At 42.4% G+C, this 19,775-nt stretch overlaps 1 protein-coding gene across 1 annotated transcript; it reads left to right on the top strand.

Annotated features, from left to right (window-relative positions):
- The first annotated feature begins 1,470 nt into the window (after nucleotides 1–1,470).
- LOC129836002 (isoaspartyl peptidase/L-asparaginase-like) lies at nucleotides 1,471–14,752 on the top strand. Its single transcript, XM_055901716.1, has 6 exons — nucleotides 1,471–1,697; nucleotides 7,507–7,649; nucleotides 7,946–8,100; nucleotides 8,259–8,380; nucleotides 14,034–14,144; nucleotides 14,274–14,752. The coding sequence occupies exons 1-6, from the start codon at nucleotides 1,511–1,513 to the stop codon at nucleotides 14,486–14,488; spliced, it is 933 nt and encodes a 310-aa protein (XP_055757691.1). The 5' UTR covers nucleotides 1,471–1,510; the 3' UTR covers nucleotides 14,489–14,752.
- Nucleotides 14,753–19,775: the final 5,023 nt, after the last annotated feature.

Genomic DNA, 19,775 nt, shown 5'->3' with positions numbered 1-19,775 from the left:
TGGCTGCATCCCGCTACCGGGATCGATATGACAACAGCCAGTGAAAGTGCAGGGCGCCAAATTCAAACAACAGAAATCTCATAATTAAAATTCCTCAAACATACATGTGTCTTATATCATTTTAAAGGTAATCTTGTTGTTAATTGCACCAAAGTGTCCGATTTCAAATATGCTTTTCAGCGAAAGCACTACAAACGATTATGTTAGGTCACCACCAAACCCCAATAAGCACAGCCATTTTTCCAGCGAAAGATAGCAGTCAGAAAAAGCAGAAATAGAGATAAAATGAATCACTAACCTTTGATTATCTTCATCAGATGACACTCATAGGACTTCATGTTACACAATACATGCATGTTTTGTTTGATAAAGTTAATATTTATAACAAAAAATTGGATTTTACATTGGCGCGTTACATTCACTAGTTCCAAAAACATCAAGTGATTTTGCATAGCCACATCGTTTCAACAGAAATACTCATCATAAATGTAGATGATAATACAAGTTATACACATGGAATTATAGATATACCTCTCCTTAATGCAACCGCTGCGTCAGATTTCAAAAAAACTTTACGGAAAAAGCAAATCATGCAATAATCTGAGACGGAGCTCAGAACAATAGCCAAATTAGCCGCCATGTTGGGGTCAACAGAAACCAGAAAATACATGATAAATGTTTCCTTACCTTTGATGAACTTCATCAGAATGCAGTCCTAGGACTCCCAGGTCCACAATAAATGCTTGATTTGTTCAATAATGTCCGTTATTTATGTCCAATTAGCTACTTTGGTTAGCGCTTTTGGTAACAATTCCAAAGTCACAAAGCGCGTCCACTATAACGTGACAAAATGTCCAAAAGTTCCGTAACAGTCAGTAGAAACATGTCAAACGATGTACTGAATCAATCTTTAGAATGTTGTTAACATACATCTTGAATAACGTTCCAACCAGAGAATTAGATTGACTTCAGAAGAGCGGTGGAAAGGAGGTCCTCCTCATGTGAATGCGCATGTGAAAGCATGGTCAGCTCGTGGCAGACCTGACTAATTCCTGTCTCCTTCGGCCCCCCTTCACATTAGAGTCATCAGACAAAGTTCTATTGACTGTTGACATCTAGTGGAAGCCGTAGGATGTGAAAACTCATCAATATCTCGCTGTAATTTCAATGAGAGCTTGGTTGAAAATCTGCCACCTCAGAAAAAATTCAAACAGGAAGTGGAACTTCTCAGGTTTTTGCCTGCCAAATGAGTTCTGTTATACTCACAGACATAATTCAAACAGTTTTAGAAACTTCAGGGTGTTTTCTATCCAATATGAATAATAATATGCATATATTAGCAACTGGGACTGAGGAGCAGGAAGTTTACTATGGGCACCTCTGTGCACCTTTCATCCAAGCTACTCAATACTGCTCCTGCAGCCATAAGAAGTTAAACCTCTTTAGTATAACCTCTTTAAATCGCTGTAACTGTCTTACCACCTCTCTCTCCCAGGCCTCTCTGGCAGACATGTTGCCTGTGTTGGTGGTCCATGGGGGAGCGGGGTTCATCCCTAAAAAGCGTGTGCAGCCTGCTTGTGCTGGGGTCCGGGCTGCAGTCAGGGGGGGATACTCCAAACTCCAGGGGCAGGGCAGTGCCATGGATGCTGTGGTGGAGGCCGTCACTCTGCTGGAGAATGACCACCACTACAACGCAGGTAAACACACCGCCATGACTAGGGCCCGGAGTCTTTCCCTAGCCAGGTCACATGGCCAGAGAAAAAACACCTGGGCCCTCTGAGATCAGCTATAAGGGTCAGATAAGGTAAATAGCTCCACCTATATTTACTTGGTACATGGTTCCATGGTAATAATTACGCAATATTAACATGGAATTACCAAATAATTATTCATTTATCTTGTACTTTTTTGTTGGTGTTGTAAACACCAGTAGAAACAGTACCATAAAATGAAGTGCTACCAGATTTTACTGTCAATGACACTAACCTGGATAAAGAAAGGTTGATAAAGAATATCACATTTTATTGGTCACCTACACGTGTTTAGCAGATGTTATTGCGGGTGTAGCGAAATGCGTGTGCTTCTAGCTCCAACAGTGCAGTAATATCTAACAGTTTCACAACATATACTCAAAATACACATATATCTTATTAAATAATGGATATACATATATATCAGAGCGGGATTGGACTAAGAGTGGCATCGTATAGAGTACAGTATACAGTTGAAGTCGGAAGTTTACATACACTTAAGTTGGAGTCATTGAAACTCATTTTTCAACCACTCCACAAATTTCTTGTTAACAAACTATAGTTGCATGACACAAGTCATTTTTCCAACAATTGTTTACAGACAGATTACTTAACTTATAATTCACTGTATCACAATTCCAGTGGGTCAGAAGTTTACATACACTAAGTTGACTGTGCCTTTAAACAGCTTGGAAACGTCCAGAAAATGATGTCATTGCTTTAGAAGCTTCTGATAGGCTAATTGACATAATTTGAGTCAATTGGAGGTGTGCCTGTGGATGTATTTCAAGGCCTACCTTCAAACCCAGTGCCTCTTTGCTTGACATCATAGGAAAATCAAAAGAAATCAGCCAAGACCTCAGAAAAACAATTGTAGAACTCCACAAGTCTGGTTCATCCTTGGGAGCAATTTCCAAACGCCTGAAGGTACCACGTTCATCTGTACAAACAATAGTACGCAAGTATAAACACCATGGGACCACGGAGCCGTCATAACGCTCAGGAAGGAGACGCGTTCTGTCTCCTAGAGATGAACGTACTATGATATATATCCACAGGAGGTGTGCCTGTGGATGTATTTCAAGGCCTACCTTCAAACCCAGTGCCTCTTTGCTTGACATCATAGGAAAATCAAAAGAAATCAGCCAAGACCTCAGAAAAACAATTGTAGAACTCCACAAGTCTGGTTCATCCTTGGGAGCAATTTCCAAACGCCTGAAGGTACCACGTTCATCTGTACAAACAATAGTACGCAAGTATAAACACCATGGGACCACGGAGCCGTCATAACGCTCAGGAAGGAGACGCGTTCTGTCTCCTAGAGATGAACGTACTATGATGCAAAAACTGAAAATCAATTCCAGAACAACAGCAAAGGACCTTGTGAAGATGCTGGAGGAAATGGGTAGAAAAGTATCTATATCCACAGTAAAACGAGTCCTATATCGACATAACCTGAAAGGCCGCTCAGCAAGGAAGAAGCCACTGCTCCAAAAACGCCATAATGACCATCATTATATTTGGAGGAAAATGGGGAGGCTTGCAAGCCGAAGAACACCATCCCAACCGTGAAGCACGGGGTGGCAGCATCATGTGGTGGGGGTGCTTTGCTGCAAGAGGGACTGGTGCACTTCACAAAATTGATGGCATCATGAGGAAAGAAAATGATGTGTATATATTGAAGCAACATCTCAAGACATCAGTCAGGAAGTTAAAGCATGTTTGCAAATGGGTCTTCCAAATGGACAATGACCCCAAGCATACTTCCAAAGTTGTGGCAAAATGGCTTAAGGACATCAAAGTCAAGGTATTGGAGTGGCCATCACAAAGCCCTGACCTCAATCCCATATAAAATTTGTGGGCAGAACTGCAAAAGTGTGTGCTAGCAAGGAGGCTTACAAACATGACTCGGTTACACCAGCTCTGTCAGGAGGAATGGGCCAAAATTCACCCAACTTATTGTGGGATGAAGGCTACCCGAAACGTTTGACCCAAGTTAAACAATTAAAAGGCAATGCTACCAAATACTAATTGAGTGTATGTAAACTTCTGATCCACTGGGAATGTGATGAAAGAAATAAAAGCTGAAATAAATCTCTCTTTCTCTATTATTCTGACATTTCACATTCTTAAAATCAAGTGGTGAACCTAACTGACCTAAGACAGGGAATTTTTACTAGGATTAAATGTCAGGAATGATGAACAACTGAGTTTAAATGTATTTGGCTATGGTGTATGTAAACTTCCTACTTCAACTGTATACATTTGAGCTGGGTGATGCAATATTTACAAACAATTAAAGTGACTAAGAGTACAGTTTATACATATGAGATGAGTAATGCAAGATACGGAGACATTATTGAAGTGGCTGGTGTTTCATTTCCTTAGTGGCCAGTGATTCCTAATCTATGTCTATAGGCAGCATCCTCTGATGTGCTGGAGATGGCTGTTTAACAGTCAGTGGTGTGGTATAGAATACAGTATATGAAATGGGTGATGCAATATGTAAACACAAATTAAAAGTGACTAAGATACCGTAGAATAGTGTGGGGTGTAGTTTATACATATGAGATGAGTAATGCAAGATAAGGAGACATTATTAAAGTGGCTAGTGTTTCATTTACTTAGTGGCCAGTGATTCCTAATCTATGTCTATAGGCAGCCGTCCCTGATGTGCTAGTGATGGCTGTTTAGCAATCTGATGGCCTTGAGATAGAAACTGTTTTTCAGTCTCGGTACCAGCTTTGATGCACCTGTACTGACCTCGCCTTCTGGATGATAGCGGGGTAAACAGGCAGTGGCTCGGGTGGTTCATGTCCTTGATGATCTTTTTGGCCACCCTATGGCATTGGGTGGCCCCCGGTAATGCACCCTATGGCAATTTTGCCCCCGGTAATGCGTTGGGCAGACCGTACCACTCTCTGGAGAGCTTTGCGGTTGTGATACAATCTGACAGGATGCTCTCAATTGTGCATCTGTAAAAGTTTGAGTGTTTTAGGTGTTAAGCCAAATTTCTTCAGCTTCCTAAGGTTGAAGAGGCGTTGTTGCGCCTTCTTCACCACACTGTCTGTGTGGGTGGACCATTTCAGTTTGTCAGTGATGTGTATGCCGAGGAACTTGAAGCTTTCTACCATCTTCACTGCGGTCCAATCGATGTGAATAGGGGGGTGCTCCCTCTGCTGTTTCCTGAAGTCCATGATCATCTCCTTAGTTTTGTTGACATTGAGTGAGAGGTTATTTTTCTGGCACCACACTCCCAGAGCCCTCCCCTCCTCCTTTTAAGCTGTCTCATCGTTGTTGGTAATCAAGCCTACTACTGTTGTGTCGTCTGCAAACTTGAGGATTGAGTTGGAAGAGTGCTTGGCCACGCAGTCACGGGTGAACAGGGAGTACAGGAGTGGGCTGAGCACGCACCCTTGTGAGGCCCCGGTGTTGAGGATCAGCGAAGAGGGGTTGTTTCCTACCTTCACCACCTGGGGGCGACCCGTCAGGAAGTCCAGGACCCAGTTGCTGATAAGAGAATTTTGTTCTCAAGGTATATAACCCAATTTAATTATATTACTCAGTCTGCAAACCAGAATTTGTAAGATCCTGGTCGAATGAAACAGACGGAGGCCCAGCTAAAATAGTCAAAAAGGTTTATTCACGGCAACGTTCTAAAGTCAAGAATACAAAATAATACATTTTATACTGACTTCTCACGCCCACACATACACACAAACAGATGCACACACATGTCCTGCTACCCAGCCGACAGAGATTAGTGACCTTGTCCTTGAGACATACTCCCCGTTCTCTCCCAAATCTCTGGTCAGGTCGGCACCAAGCTCAGACAGTCTGTGTTTAAAATACCATAAAGACATATTGTCTTTACCCTAATTCTGACTAGAACTACACATTTATTGATTATGATTTTATACATTCTAATCAATTCCATACAATTATATGTTTCAGGGCGGAATATTCTAATCATTCAATTAACAGATAATTTTGACCTATCAGTTGCACAGGGCGGGCTTCAGACCCAGAGCCTCGAGCTTGATGATGAGCTTGGAGGGTACTATGGTGTTGAATGCTTAGCTATAGTCAATGAACAGCATTCGTACATAGGTATGCCTCTTGTCCAGATGGGACAAGGCAGTGTGCAGTGTTGTGGCGATTGCATCGTCTGTGGATCTTTTGGGGGCGGTAAGCAAATTGAAGAGGGTCTAGGGTGAAAGGTAAGGTGGAGGTGATATGATCATTGACTCTCAAAGCACTTCATGATGACAGAGGTGAATGCTACAAGGCGATAGTCACTTAGTTCAATTTCCTTTGCTTTCTTGGATACAGGGACAATGGTGGCCATCTTGAAGCATGTGGGGACAACAGACTGGGATAGGGAGAGATTGAATATATCTGTGAACACACCAGCCAGCTGGTCTGCGCATGCTCTGAGGACGCGGCTAGGGATACCATCTGGGCCAGCAGCCTTGTGAGGGTTAACATGCTTAAATGTCTTATGTCGGCCCCGGCTAAGGAGAACCCACAGTCCTTGGTAGCGGGTCGTGTCGGTGACACTGTATTATCCTCAAAGCTAGTGAAGCGGGTGTTCAGCCTGTCCAGAAGCAAGACGTCGGTGTCCGCGACGTGGCTGGTTTTCCTTTTATAATCCGTGATTGTCTGTAGATCCTGCCACATGCGTCTCGTGTCTGAGCCGTTGAACTGGGACTCAACTTTGTCCCTATACCAACGTTTAGCCTGCTTGATTGCTTTGTGGAGGGAATAACTACACTGTGTGCATTCTTCCATATTCCCAGTCTTCTTGCCCTGGTTAAATGCGGTGGTTTGTGCTTTCAGTTTTGCGTAAATACTCCCATCTATCCACAGTTTCTGGTTGGGGTAGGTTTTAATAGTCACAGTGGGTACAACATCTCCTATGCACTTCCTGATAAATTCATTCACCATATCGGTATATGTGCCAATATTATTTTCTGAAGCTACTCTGAACATATCCCAGTCCGCGTGGTCAAAGTATTCTTGAAGCGTGGATTCCGATTGGTCAGACCAGTGTTGAATAGACCTCACCACGGGTGATTCCTGTTTGAGGTTCTGCCTATAGGAGGGGAGGATCAAGATGGAATCGTGGTCCGATTTGACGAATGGAGGGCGGGGGAGGTCCTTATATGCATTCTGGAAGGTAGTATAGCAATGGTCGAGGGTTTTAGCAGCGCGAGTACAGCAATCAATATGTTGATAGAATTTATGGAGCCTTTTCCTCAAATTTGCTTTGTTAAAATACCCAGCTACAATAAATGCAGCCTCAGGATATGTGGTTTCCAGTTTGCATATTTTATTATCCAGAGATTGGACATTAGCGAGTAAAATACTCGGGAGCGGTGGATGGTGTGCACGCATCCTGAGTCGGACTAGAAGGCCACCTCGAGTACCTCTCCTTCGCCGGCGTTGTTTTGGGTCGGCCTCTGGAATAAGTTTGATTGCTCTCCAGAGTGTAATCAAGGGATCTGCTCCAGGGAAGTCGTAATCTTGGTCGTAATGATGGTAGTTCTGGTGAGTTACCGCCGCTCTAATATCTAATAGTTCTTCCCGGCTGTATGTAATGACACAACAATTCCTGAGCTAATAAAGTAAAAGAGAGTACATAAACAAACAAAATACTGCAGAGTTTAAGAGCTAGTCGCGATGCTGCAATCTCCATCGGCGCCATAATCTGAAGACATGTCTCTGAGTCCTCTTGTATCTCTCCATGCATCAGGGCTAGGCTCGGTGTTGAACGCTAAGGGCGAGGTGGCGATGGACGCCATCGTGATGGACGGGAGATATCTGGCCAGCGGAGCTGTCTCTGCGGTCAGAAAAGTGGCCAATCCTGTACAACTGGCCAGACTGGTCATGGACAAGGTACTGTACACACACACACACACACACACACACACACACACACACACACACACACACACACACACACAGAGGCACACACACACACACAATTTGCTTAGACAAAATGTTGATCATACAGCAGTTCAGGGTGTTTGGTATTTTATTAGGATCCCCATTAGCTGTTGCAAAAGCAGCAGCTACTCTTCCTGGGGCCCACATGAAACATGATAATGACATAATACAGAATATTAATAGACAAGGACAGAACTACATCTTGAACATTATTCCCCATTGAATGAGCCCGTTACCCATTGCAGACGAGCCATCTGTGTCTGACTGGAGAGGGTGCCAATCAGTTTGCCCGGGCGATGGGTGTACCCGAGGTGCCAGAGGAATCACTGATCACAGAGTATGCCCGTATGTGCTGGAAGAAGAACCTGGCAGCTGATGCCAACCCGGTGGAGTGCCAGATGTAAGATAAAGCATGACATGATATTTCATACCATAGAGTTGAATACATTAGATAGATATTGAAATGGATTGTAACATGATGAGATGTGTGACATGATATAACATAGCATGGTATGATAGATGTTAATGACATTTTTAATTGAAGTGTGTCTGTCACAGGGGGAAGATGGGTACGGTAGGGGCGGTGGCAGTGGATGCAGAGGGGAACATAGCCTGTGCCACCTCCACCGGTGGCTTGCTGAACAAGATGGAGGGCAGGGTGGGGGACACAGCATGTATCGGTGAGACATCTGATGTATTGTCATATGAGGTAAAGAGATGTGGAGAGGAAGTAGGAGAGAGAAAGAGAGGAGTGGAGAAATGAGGAAGAGACCTGCAGCTTTAACAGTGATCCAGAAAGCTGAGTGGCTTGGTGAACCCTGACCGCTGAGACGTGGAGGAATGTGTGGTGGAGTGGAGCCACTCACTCACGACCTGCTGGGTTAATATTTCACTATGGAGATTATTACAGCCAGCAGTCTGAACAACACAAACTGCTACCTCACACTCATAGATTGCTTCATAGAAGTGCAGAGGCACAGGCATACAGTACGTACACAACATATGCACATACATTTACACACATACACAGAACAGGGGTTAAACAATCTATTACTTGCATGTAATTGAAGAAGTGGTAAGTGGAGTCTCGTGGTGAGAAATGTTCTCATGTTAATCAGTGATGCTGGTAAACAATCAATGATCAGCTATGCAATTCACCCAAATATCCCCATTCACTGACATGCCTTTCGAAGTGAATCACTGTCAAGAGTTTCATAGATCACTAGTTTACAAACGTAAGGGCTACCTGGAACCGTTCTGAGCCCTCGCCTGCTATATACTGAGTGCTGACTGTAGAGTTTGTAACCCACCACAGGTTGTCCGGTAAGAACCAGGCAGATATTATAAATAGGGTTATGTCACCACTAACCAACCAACCAATGCATTCAATACACAACTTTGTGTGAGTTGAGTGAAGTGTGTTTTTTGTAAAGAGAAAAGTAACTTAAAAGGTTAAATAGGCCAGTAAATGTACAGATATGCATTTAGAGCTCGCCAGCTTGTAGTCGTAAGAAATTGAAATTAGTTGGCATTTTCTACCTCTGGTCATTCCTGTGGGGGAAAGAATTGGGTTTTGGGATGAGTTCTGAGGTTAACACAGGTTTAGGAGGTCTTATACGTTCTGTTCTATGAGATAATGTCCGTTAACATGACCTTTTGTTATTTAGGACGTATGGTCCATATAAAAAGGTAGGAAGCATGCATGAACTTCACAAACACAGTAGTATAAATAAGTTGGCACAACAAAGAATCAATACTCACAGGTTGAACTGAGGCACACATTAACTTGACTAGGCCATCTCCTACTCCCGTAGGCCCTTCCCACTGGGCACATCACGTCATTTCAGCGTGATGTCAACCTTTATTCACCCTCTCAAAAAGACAACCAGAAGATTGGCAATTCAATGTGGCATTACTATGCTTTCAACCTTTTAAAAGCACAACCAAATTCCACTGGAAGAACAATGTCAGATTTTGGTTTAGTTGTCTTCTAAATATGTGTTATCACTGCACTCCATATAATAGCACCACCAAATGACATGGATTGCAGTTGAGATTACATTCAAAGTCAAAAAAAATCTCAGGGAGGTTACAAGTACAAAAGAACTGACTGAAATGCATAGAAAGATAACCCTAACCCACCCCCCATTTCCCATCCACGAGCCTGTTTATTTTGCAGCAATGCTGCCTGTCAGCAGTAATCTTCTCAGATTGAGAGATTCAAGGGGCTATCATAGTTAAGTAACACACTAGATGCAAAGCTTTGAATATACAGTATAAAATGATGCACTTTGAAATACATTTTGTAACTTTGCCCCAGAAGCATTTAACTGCAGGGGACTCCCCTGGGAATGTGCCTACCTGATTTAGGGAACACGCTGAACAGTTGGGAGTTGGGGCCAATTTTATCGTAAAACGTTTCCTCGATGTTAAATACAGTCTGTGAACAAACTTAAAATCGATAAATTGATGGTTCGGTTTATGGGATGCCAAGGTCATATTTTTCCATATTGTATTCCGGTTAAAGGGTTGTTCAGATTCAATTAGATATGTCGAACATACTTTAATGGATAGCTCAGAATATGGTGCTTTCCAAAAGCTGTTTATATACACTACATGACCAAAAGGATGTGGACACCTGCTCGTCGAACATCTCATTCCAAAATCACGGGCATTGCTGCTTTAATAGCCTCCTCCTCCGCAGTTTGCGTTCCAATTCATCCCAAAGGTGTTCGATGGGGTTGAGTTCAGGGCTCTGTGCAGGCCAGTCAAGTTCTTCCACACCGATCTCGAACAAACCATTTTTCTGTATGGAACTCATTTTGTGCACTACGGCAATGTCATGCTGGAACAGGAAAGGGCCTTTCCCAAACTGTTGGCTTGGTACACCTGTATTTGGGGAGTTTTGCCCATCCTTCTCTACAGAACCTCTCAAGCTCTGTCAGGTTGGATGCGGAGCGTTGCTGCACAGCTATTTTCAGGTATCTCCAGAGATGTTCGATTGGGTTCAATTCCAGGCTCTGTCTGGGCCACTCAAGGACATTCAGAGACTTGTCCCAAAGCCACTCCTGCATTGTCTTGGCTGTGTGCTTAGGGTCGTTGTACTGTTTGAAGGTGAACATTCGCCCCAGTCTGAGGTCCTGAGTGCTCTGGAGCAGTTTTTCATCAAGGATCTCTCCCTACTTTGCTCCGTTCATCGTTGCCTCGATCCTGACTAGTCTCCCAGTCCCTGCTACTGAACAACATCACCACAGCATGATGCTGCCACCATGCTCCACCGTAGGGATGGTGCCAGGTTTCCTCCAGATGTGATGCTTGGCATTCAGGCCAAAAAGTTCAATCTTGGTTTTATCAGACCGGAGAATCTTGTTTCTCATGGTCTGAGAGTGATTAGGTGCCTTTTGGAAAGCTCCAAGCGGGTTGTCATGTGCCTTTTACTGAGGAGTGGCTTCCGTCTGGCCATTCTACCATGAAGGCCTGATTGATGGAGTGCTACAGAGATGTTTTCCCTTCTTGAAGGTTCTCTCATCTCCACAAAGGAACTCTAGAGCTCTGTCAGAGTTACCATCAGGTTCTTGGTCACCTCCCTGACCAAGGCCCTTCTCCCCTGATTGCTCAGTTTGGCCAGGCGGCCAGCTTTAGGAAGAGTTTTGGTGGTTCCAAACTTCTTCCATTTAAGAATGATGGAGGCCACTGTGTTCTTAGGGACATTCAATGCTACAGACAGATCTTTGCCTCGTCACAATCCTGTCTCTGAGCTCTACGGAAAATTCCTTCGACCTCATGGCTTGGTTTTTGCTCTGACATGTACTGTCAACTGTGGGACCTTATATAGACAGGTTGTGTGCCTTTCCAAATCATGTCCAATAAATTGAATTTAATCACAGGTGGACTCTAGTCAAGTTGTAGAAACATCTCAAGGGAAACAGGATGCACCTGAGTTCAATTTCGAGTCTCATTGCAAAGGGGCTGAGCTGAATACTTATGTAAATTAGGTATTTCTGTTTTTATTTTTAATACATTTGCAAAAATATCTAAAACATAACTTGTGTAAAAGTCAAGGGGTCTGAATACTTTCCGAAGGCACTGTATGACCATTCTCGTCTATTAAAAGCTTTTTCTGCATCGAGAGATAATGCAGCCCAAGGAGCTGTTGTTTCTGATGAAGCATCTAAGATATGTAGTAGTTGACGGAGGTTACCCGAGTATAAGCACTTTTTCACAATCCAGCTTTGGCCCTTGTGGACCAATTTTGGTAAGTAAGCTTCGAGACGGGACGACAAGGTTGTGGAAATTCACCACTAAGGACTCAAATCACAGTAAATTAAGCAATCTTTATTATCATGACCGGAGAGGTTCACTAACTCAATACAAGCCTGGTGAAACTCCAAAGGGGGGGTTCTCTTTCAGTCGTATTATACTGCTACACAAACAAGTCATATAAGCATGGTTGGTTCCTACATGTGACTGACTGATACCACACCAGGCTTCTTACCTTGAAACTGAGATATTGTATTACTCCTTTAAGTTCCCTGATCAATGTTCTGGGCGTACTGACAAATTGCTTATGAGTGATACTGTGGTTTATTCCTTTGTGTAGTCAATCCGTCACTCGCATGAACCCAACCAAGACAGGTTATTACAAAGCAGAATTGTGCTAAACATACGATCTGATACACACAAAGAGAATTTTCATCACAACATATTTTTGGAAAAACCGTTTAATATCTGTGTTTATCAAAGGGTGCGATAGTGAGAACACACTTATTTTTATATAAAAGTTAAATTAGTGCTGTATTCACATCTCTCCTAAATTAACCTTTGTGAATGGTGCCTGTATTAATCATTTAGAGCAATCGTGGACCTAATTTTTTTAAACATTTTGATTAAAACATTTTAAATATTCTTAATCCTATTCTTTAAATTGTATTTTGGTACAGTTGTAGATGTGAATCTGACATATAATTTGTTATCTTCTCGACCAGTTAATAGTCTATTTACCCTATTGTAAAAGTCTACCGCAACCAAATATCAACATATGAAGGAGATATATATATTTTGTGCCACTGACTTAGTCTGGCTTTAATTCCAGTTTGTCTACAAATGAATAATTGATATGTTGGATTCACGTCTCCATCTCAACCAAAACCAAAGTTAAAGAATAGGACTTCATCTAATCAAACTTTAAATTCCCTTTTAAATAAAGTTTGATTTGATTTAGTCCTATTCTTTAACTTGGATTTTTGGATGAGATGTTGATGTAAATCCAACATATTAATGATTAACTTGAAGATTACATTAGAAATCAGGCCTTTGGTCATTTGTTGTCTATTTTTAGCTGAACCCTGGGTTGAATTGAAACAATAGCTGTTGATGACTTTGCAGATGCTATGTAGGCCTAAATACCATCATTGATGATGTATTGTTGCATTTCATTTGCTGTTAAACCTACCCTTTGGAATGACTTCGATAGCAACTGTGAATATACAGTATTTAGTTATTAAGAGATCTCTCAATAATTATTCTCACTGATGGCACATTGGTAGTAGTCAGTTAAAAATATAAAAGCTAAGCCAGGCTTGGTTAAAACCCTGGATAGGATACCAAATGAATAGTTGTAGATCATCTCTCCAGTAGGAGGTGCTGCCCAGCCGACTGTTGTTTTTTGTTGTTTTCTAATGGTGTGTATAATGTTGAAGATCTGACATTGTTTCAAAGGTACAAATTCAAAATTTTATACAAGGTTTGTCTATGTTGAAAATTGGTATCATAATTCTGTGGTTGAAATTTCAATTTTCTCAAAACAACAGTTTACGTTGATTACTTTTTTCAAATCCAATGTATTTTCCTTATAGCTTCCTTGTCACAATATGTTGCCATATTACGTTTTTTTCCACTCTTTTTTATGGGAAACTCACCTGACACCCAAGGGGAGAGCACCAAAGAGGTGACTGGCTGACTGGCTTGTCAATAAAATACCCTTAAAGGTGCAGGGCATTTTTTTAATACTCGGTTTGTTTACAACTTTTCTTTTTGGTACCTGTAAAGAGCATTCTGTAAATGTAGTCTATTCTATTGTTTACCTTGCCATCTAGCGGCTTAAAGTGGAAACTGCACCCTCAGACAACCAGGCATGTTACAACTAAGCCAGGCTATCAAGGCTAGAAAAGGTTTCCACCCCACTTCTACCAATCCAGTTGTCAGATTGGTAATTCATTACGGAAGACTGATTTTTCAAGTATTCCAACAGGCTTTAAGACCACATGAAAGTCAATACGTGTAGCAGATGTTTCCCTCTTATAGTGTGTGAAAAGCAGTGTGTATGTGTTTCAGGGTGTGGGTGTTATGCTGATAACAGGGTTGGAGCGGTGTCCCCGACGGGCGAGGGTGAAGCCATCATGAAGGTCACTCTGGCTAGACTCATCCTGTTCCACATGGAGCAAGGTAACACACACGATTTATGGGGAAAAAAAGATTGATTGACATGCAATCTTCAGTAACTCCATCCATTTATAACCTCATCCATACATCAATCCATCCATTCATCCTCCCTCCCTGGTGTGTCCCCTGCAGGGCGCAGCGCGGAGGCAGCAGCAGACGAGGCCCTGGCCTATATGAAGGAGAGGGTGGGAGGTCTGGGGGGAGTGGTGGTGGTAGACCCCCAGGGTGAATGGTCTGTTCGCTTCAGCAGCTTGCAGATGGCCTGGGCTGCAGCCCAGCAACAAACACTTCACTATGGCCTGTACACTGGAGAACACTTCACACAGAACATAGACGACCCCTACTAACACACACTTCACGTCCACGTATGTGTTGAGAGAAAGTCTAAAATAAACCCTACTAACAAGCATAGGTAAACAATCCATAGAAAGCACTGAATTGAACATTTTCCGTCCACTAGACTCTTATCATAACTGTGTTTTTAGCAATCAGAAATATTTCAATTTTGTCTAATCCTCAGATCAATGCTCATATCTAGAGCCAGTATTTGGAAAGTGTTGATCTACTGCCAAATGTAACTATGAAGGAATAAAGCGTGTTTTAAAAACAAACAGGTTGTCCTTTCTGATGGGTTTTCAGTGCCTCATTTGGAGTCCTTAACAGCCATGGTTGGTCATGGCATGCATAAATACTAGCTGAGGGTTACACACAAAGTTGACACGTGGAGTGTGTCCCCCTTACATGTACTGTGGCCTGCTGGCAAAGGTCATGTGCCACTCGGTTTACTCCACTAGATGGTGCAGAACATCAAGATTGTCTAAAGGTTATTTTACATCAATTTGCTTTGGTTGGTTTCTGTCGGATCTCCTTATCTCAGGATGTGTAGTCGGTTCACAAATTCAGGCTAAACCATTCTGTTTGATCTCAATAGTCTGAAGTGATGTCCTCTGCCAGTCTTCTGTCCTTCCCCTGCCTGGTTTGAAAATGGACCAGAAATCCAGTCTGCTCTAATCAGTACTGGTGATGTAAAGGAGACAGAGATGAAGCCATGTGTTATTTGCTGAAATAGGGTAGGTTATAATTGAGACAGGACAGGTGTGGTATAGATGGGTCTGAAGGTGCTTTGGGTGTCAACACTGCCACTCACTCTGCCAATACCCCCATTGTACATTACTGCTATGAGTACAAACAGAGAACCTCTCCTCTGACAGTCAAGACGGCTCTCCTACCCTTTCACCAGCTGGTTTGTTTCCTAAACATCACTTTGGAAATAGGGGGAGAGATGCATGGGCATCTTACAGTTCTGTGGGTGAGAAAGTGATACCTACTTGTCCAAGGGCATCAGAAACAGAATAAAATAGAAACAAATGTAGCATTGTGGTGGTTGTTCTATAGGCCTATCTTCCGTACAATGAAAATGTGTATGAGCCCATTTCAGGACCACGGACAGTGCAGTGGGCAGCCGGCGACGAGATTCTAAATGAGACGGATAATCCAAGTTTCCCCGTCTTTTTTCATAAAACATGTATACTTATTAGGCTAAAAAGTTGTTGTAGTATAGTACGTTGCTAGTTAACGACGTAAAGGATGCCACTTTTTATGAATGTGGCCATGTGTATGTTGTCTAGTAGCCTATATCATGTGCAGGATAAACTCCAACAACGGGAATTCTAAACCACCCATTGTATAATTAAGCAATAATAATATTGTTATGTTATGAATGTTATATATATATATATATATGTTATGACATTTTTTATCGTGGATGTGATGTGGTCATAGCCACGAAACGAAGCAGTTGTATAATACTACATATTCTCGTCTCATTCATTGAATTGAGCTCCAACAGAGTTGTAGCCTGTCTGTTGGCTGCCTGTTTGGGGTGCTCGATTAAGGCAGCTCCCCGCACCTCTCTGATTCAGAGGAGTTGGGTTAAATGCGGAAGACACATTTCAGTTGAATGCATTCAGTTGTACTACTGATTAGGTATCCCCCTTTTCCTTTCATATCATAAGTCTTTCACTTTAGCCCGACGCAGGTTTCACAGCTATGCTACAGTATTTGTAGTGCTACAGGGTTTGCAGCTCAAACTAATAACAGGCGGCGATTCTATGCCAAGAAAGTCAAGGCTTGTAGAAGCGAATGGGGATTTTATGTCATTGTCCACTATCTTTCAAGAAAATCATGTTTTCAAAGAAATAGCCCCAATTCGTACACAATATCAGCCTACCAGCAGATGGCAGCACGTAGCCGGTCAATAATAGAAGCTATTCACTGGACAAACAACTATTGACGTTCAGGCCTAGAACACCATTGATTTAGGAATCTGTCACCCTACAAATGTACAATATTTAGGGGTGCTGCATAGGCTAAGTAGTTTCGCTGTAACCTGGGATGATTGAAAATTAAACATTTGGCTGTGTCTTATTTAGGTTTACACAATGCTTCCTTGCAACACATGGTAGCATTTTAAAAACAACATAAGATACACATTGTTGTTCCAAGCAAAAGGCCTAATAATGAACAAGAATAAGAATATATGTTGGGGTTAATTATTAGCCCCGAATAACATGTAGACGTAACTTACAAATAACTTGTATGTTGATATGGTGAATACAGGTTTTTTTCTTGACGCCACTGCTGTAGAGCCAGACGTTAAATTGCCGTTCACCTAGCAGTAGGAGACTGTACATGGGATAGCCTACAAATTGGCTTGTTGAGGACTTTTCTACCGGTCTCAGCTAAAGTGGTGAAAAATGCTCAGTAGGGTCTCTACTAACCCAATATGCTTAGTTTTGGAGGGGGTGGAGAACGAAGTCCTACTGGATATGTCTGACACACCCACCATCAACAACGACACATATTTGGTTAGTAGAGACACTTCTGAGTATTGTCCACCCCACTTTAGGTGAGACAGAAAAGTTCTCGCTACAGCCCAATATTCAAATTAAATCACATTTTATTTGTCACATGCTCCCGAGTGGCGCAGATGTCTAAGGTACTGCATCTCAGTGCTAGAGGCATAACTACAGAACCTGGTTTGATTCCATCCTTCGTAAACAGCAGGTGTGGACGAACAGTATGTTCAACACACCAGTTGTCATACCAGTGTCAATTTTTTTTGGGGGGGGGGGGGGGGCGGGGTCATAAATTACTTATTGCCTTTTTTTGTCGGCCCAATCATTTATTTTAATTAAATATATTTTGAATGAGTTGTCCACATTGCAATGTTTTGAAATGGGGCTTTTATTTTGAAGGCTTGTCATTACCATACGAAAGTGACGTAATTGTTTGTGCTGCTGGCAGGTTGGAACAGCGCGCCTGTTTGAAATGGAAAAGCGTCGGGGTAGCTTTTGATAGAGAAGAACATGAAGATGAAGCAGCTGCTTTGTAAGTGGGATGCGCTGTTGAGCGCTACATCCCGAGGGGTTCCTGCTGATGGTACGGAGATTGTGACAGCTGGTTAAATTGCATCCCTTGAGAAGGCAAGAACAAGATGTATGTCAGGAGAAGTGCAGTATTATCATAACAAGAGGTATACTTGGAATATGAGCGAGAGAGAGTTAAACATGGATGAGAAGGGAGATGGTTTGTTAAAGAAGAATGGTAGAAAGTGTAAGCAGAGTGAGCTGAAGACAGGAGGAGAAATAGAAGTGAATGAGGTCGAAGTATTGGGTGTGGTGAAGTTCTCGGGCCGAGGCTTGCACCAAGGGTCAGGAAAAAGATGAGTGTGACATTCGGAGTGAAGTTTTTGGAAAAAGTGGACCCATGACTTTTGGCTGATCGATTTGTGGTTACAGGGTGGGTGAAAACAGAGTTGGGTGCTGTGGAATTGTTGAGGGTAATCAGAAGTGGTCTTGTGATAATTGTTTGTTTCTGCTGGTCAGAGGGAGAAGGCACTCTGCGTTAAACAAACGGGGGCAAGAAATTCGAGTTATTTTGCTCTCAAGAAAAGGGCGCCACTGAAAGGAGTGATTACTGGGGTAGCAGTAAATGTAAAAGTTGACCAACTGAAGGGGAAGATTCCTGGTGTTTGTGATGCTCGTCATTTGGTGTGATGCAGACAGGGTGGGGGACGCAGACAGGGAGGGGTGAGTGGTGAAATAGAAGAGTCAATGTCTGTTTTTTTGTTTTGATGTTGATTCTTTGCCCGACAAAGTGATGTTAGGATATATAAGTTATCCTGTACGAGCTTTTCTGCCGAACACATTACGTTGTTACAGGTGCCAAGCTTATGGGCATGTAGCAGCAGTGTGTAGGAGGGGGGGTTCCTAGGTGTGAGAAGTGTGCAGAAGGGCATGAGACAAAGGAATGTGTTGCATTGGGGAAAGTAGTGGTATGTGTTAATTGTAGAGGAGCTCATTGGGCTGGGAATCAGAAATGTCCTGTGCGAGAGAGGCAGGTTGAGGTTTCCAGGGTTAGAGTAGTGCAGAAGTTGTCATATGCTGAGGCAGTGAAGAATGTAGAGGAAGATGGGTCAAGGGACAGTAGATCTGTACCAGTACAGAGGGATAGGCCAACAAGTGATATATGTTTCAGTAAGATTGGATTTATAGCAATGGTTATCAACTGTACTCCAGGGATGGAAAGTAAGTCACAGAAAATAGAGGTTGTGGTGGCAGCTGCATAGAGGTATTTGGGTGTGCGAGACTTGACATCAGAAGAGTTGCAGGGTTTGTTAAGTGTTTGTGTCCCATCCTTTCAGGTTGTTGGCCTACGCTAGGACTAAATAGATTTAAATAGTGGAGTAGGTGGTGTTATTTGTATTTGTTTGTGAGTGTAGTGTTAGATGGTAGGGTATTTGTTTATTTATTTATATTTTCAAGCAAAGTACAAGGGAGTTCTACTCCAGTCTAGTAGGTGGCGGGGTTACAACATTTATTGGTTGCCAACCGCCGTTAAACCTCATCGAAGAAGAGGAAGTGCTGGTGATGGAAGACTAGTACATATGTTAATAACAGCGCTGGTGTCGAGAGCTGAACATCGACCGATTATCTGGTAAGAAAGAAATATGAACACTAGAAAAATTTCTCAGCAAAAATGATGGGTGCATACTATCTCCGTGTGTATACAAATGTATATTATGTCAACATCGAATAGTGTTATTTTTCACACATTCCGATGCGTGTCCATTGCTCCAAGAATGCATTTGGTCGTGTCTAAGCTTAAAGTCCATCTTCATTCGTTTCGGATGCATTCAATTATTCCTTTGCACAAATTGTGCTGACAACTGGTTTAAATTATATTGAGTAGGCTACACTATAATATGAAACGTAAGAGCCGTTTCAATGCTAACGGATGGACCTGTGGAAACTATTATTAAGTGTGCACGGGCCAGGAGTTTTTCCTGACCAAACAAAACAACTGTCAGTCTGGCACAATGGGGAGTATGATGTACACCAGTGGCCACCGCTTGGTCGTGATGAGACACAGTGCTGGCTTTTGTTCCTGCCCAGCTCTAACCCAACAATGGTTTTAATCAGTTTTTTTGGTGGTGACTTGTTCATCTACCCAGGATGTCCGTATTATTAGACACTGGTTAAATCAGGACACCTCCATTTCAATATAGTTTAAATATCAATGTGGCCATCCCCATGAGCCCATGTGTAACACAAACCTCTTTAATAACTTCTT

This window comes from Salvelinus fontinalis, chromosome 37 (assembly GCF_029448725.1).
Source record: "Salvelinus fontinalis isolate EN_2023a chromosome 37, ASM2944872v1, whole genome shotgun sequence".
Taxonomy (NCBI): Eukaryota; Metazoa; Chordata; class Actinopteri; order Salmoniformes; family Salmonidae; genus Salvelinus; species Salvelinus fontinalis.
The sequence above is the reverse complement of the archived record's forward strand: the minus strand, read 5'-3'. Positions and strand labels throughout refer to the sequence as shown.

Excerpts from the sequence above, each read along its gene's own strand:
- LOC129836002 (XM_055901716.1), top strand. The coding sequence starts at position 1,511 with ATGTTGCCTGTGTTGGTGGTCCATGGGGGAGCGGGGTTCATCCCTAAA. Across the intron at positions 8,101-8,258 it reads AACCCGGTGGAGTGCCAGAT|GGGGAAGATGGGTACGGTAG; the intron begins GTAAGATAAAGC and ends TGTCTGTCACAG. Across the intron at positions 8,381-14,033 it reads GGGGGACACAGCATGTATCG|GGTGTGGGTGTTATGCTGAT; the intron begins GTGAGACATCTG and ends TATGTGTTTCAG.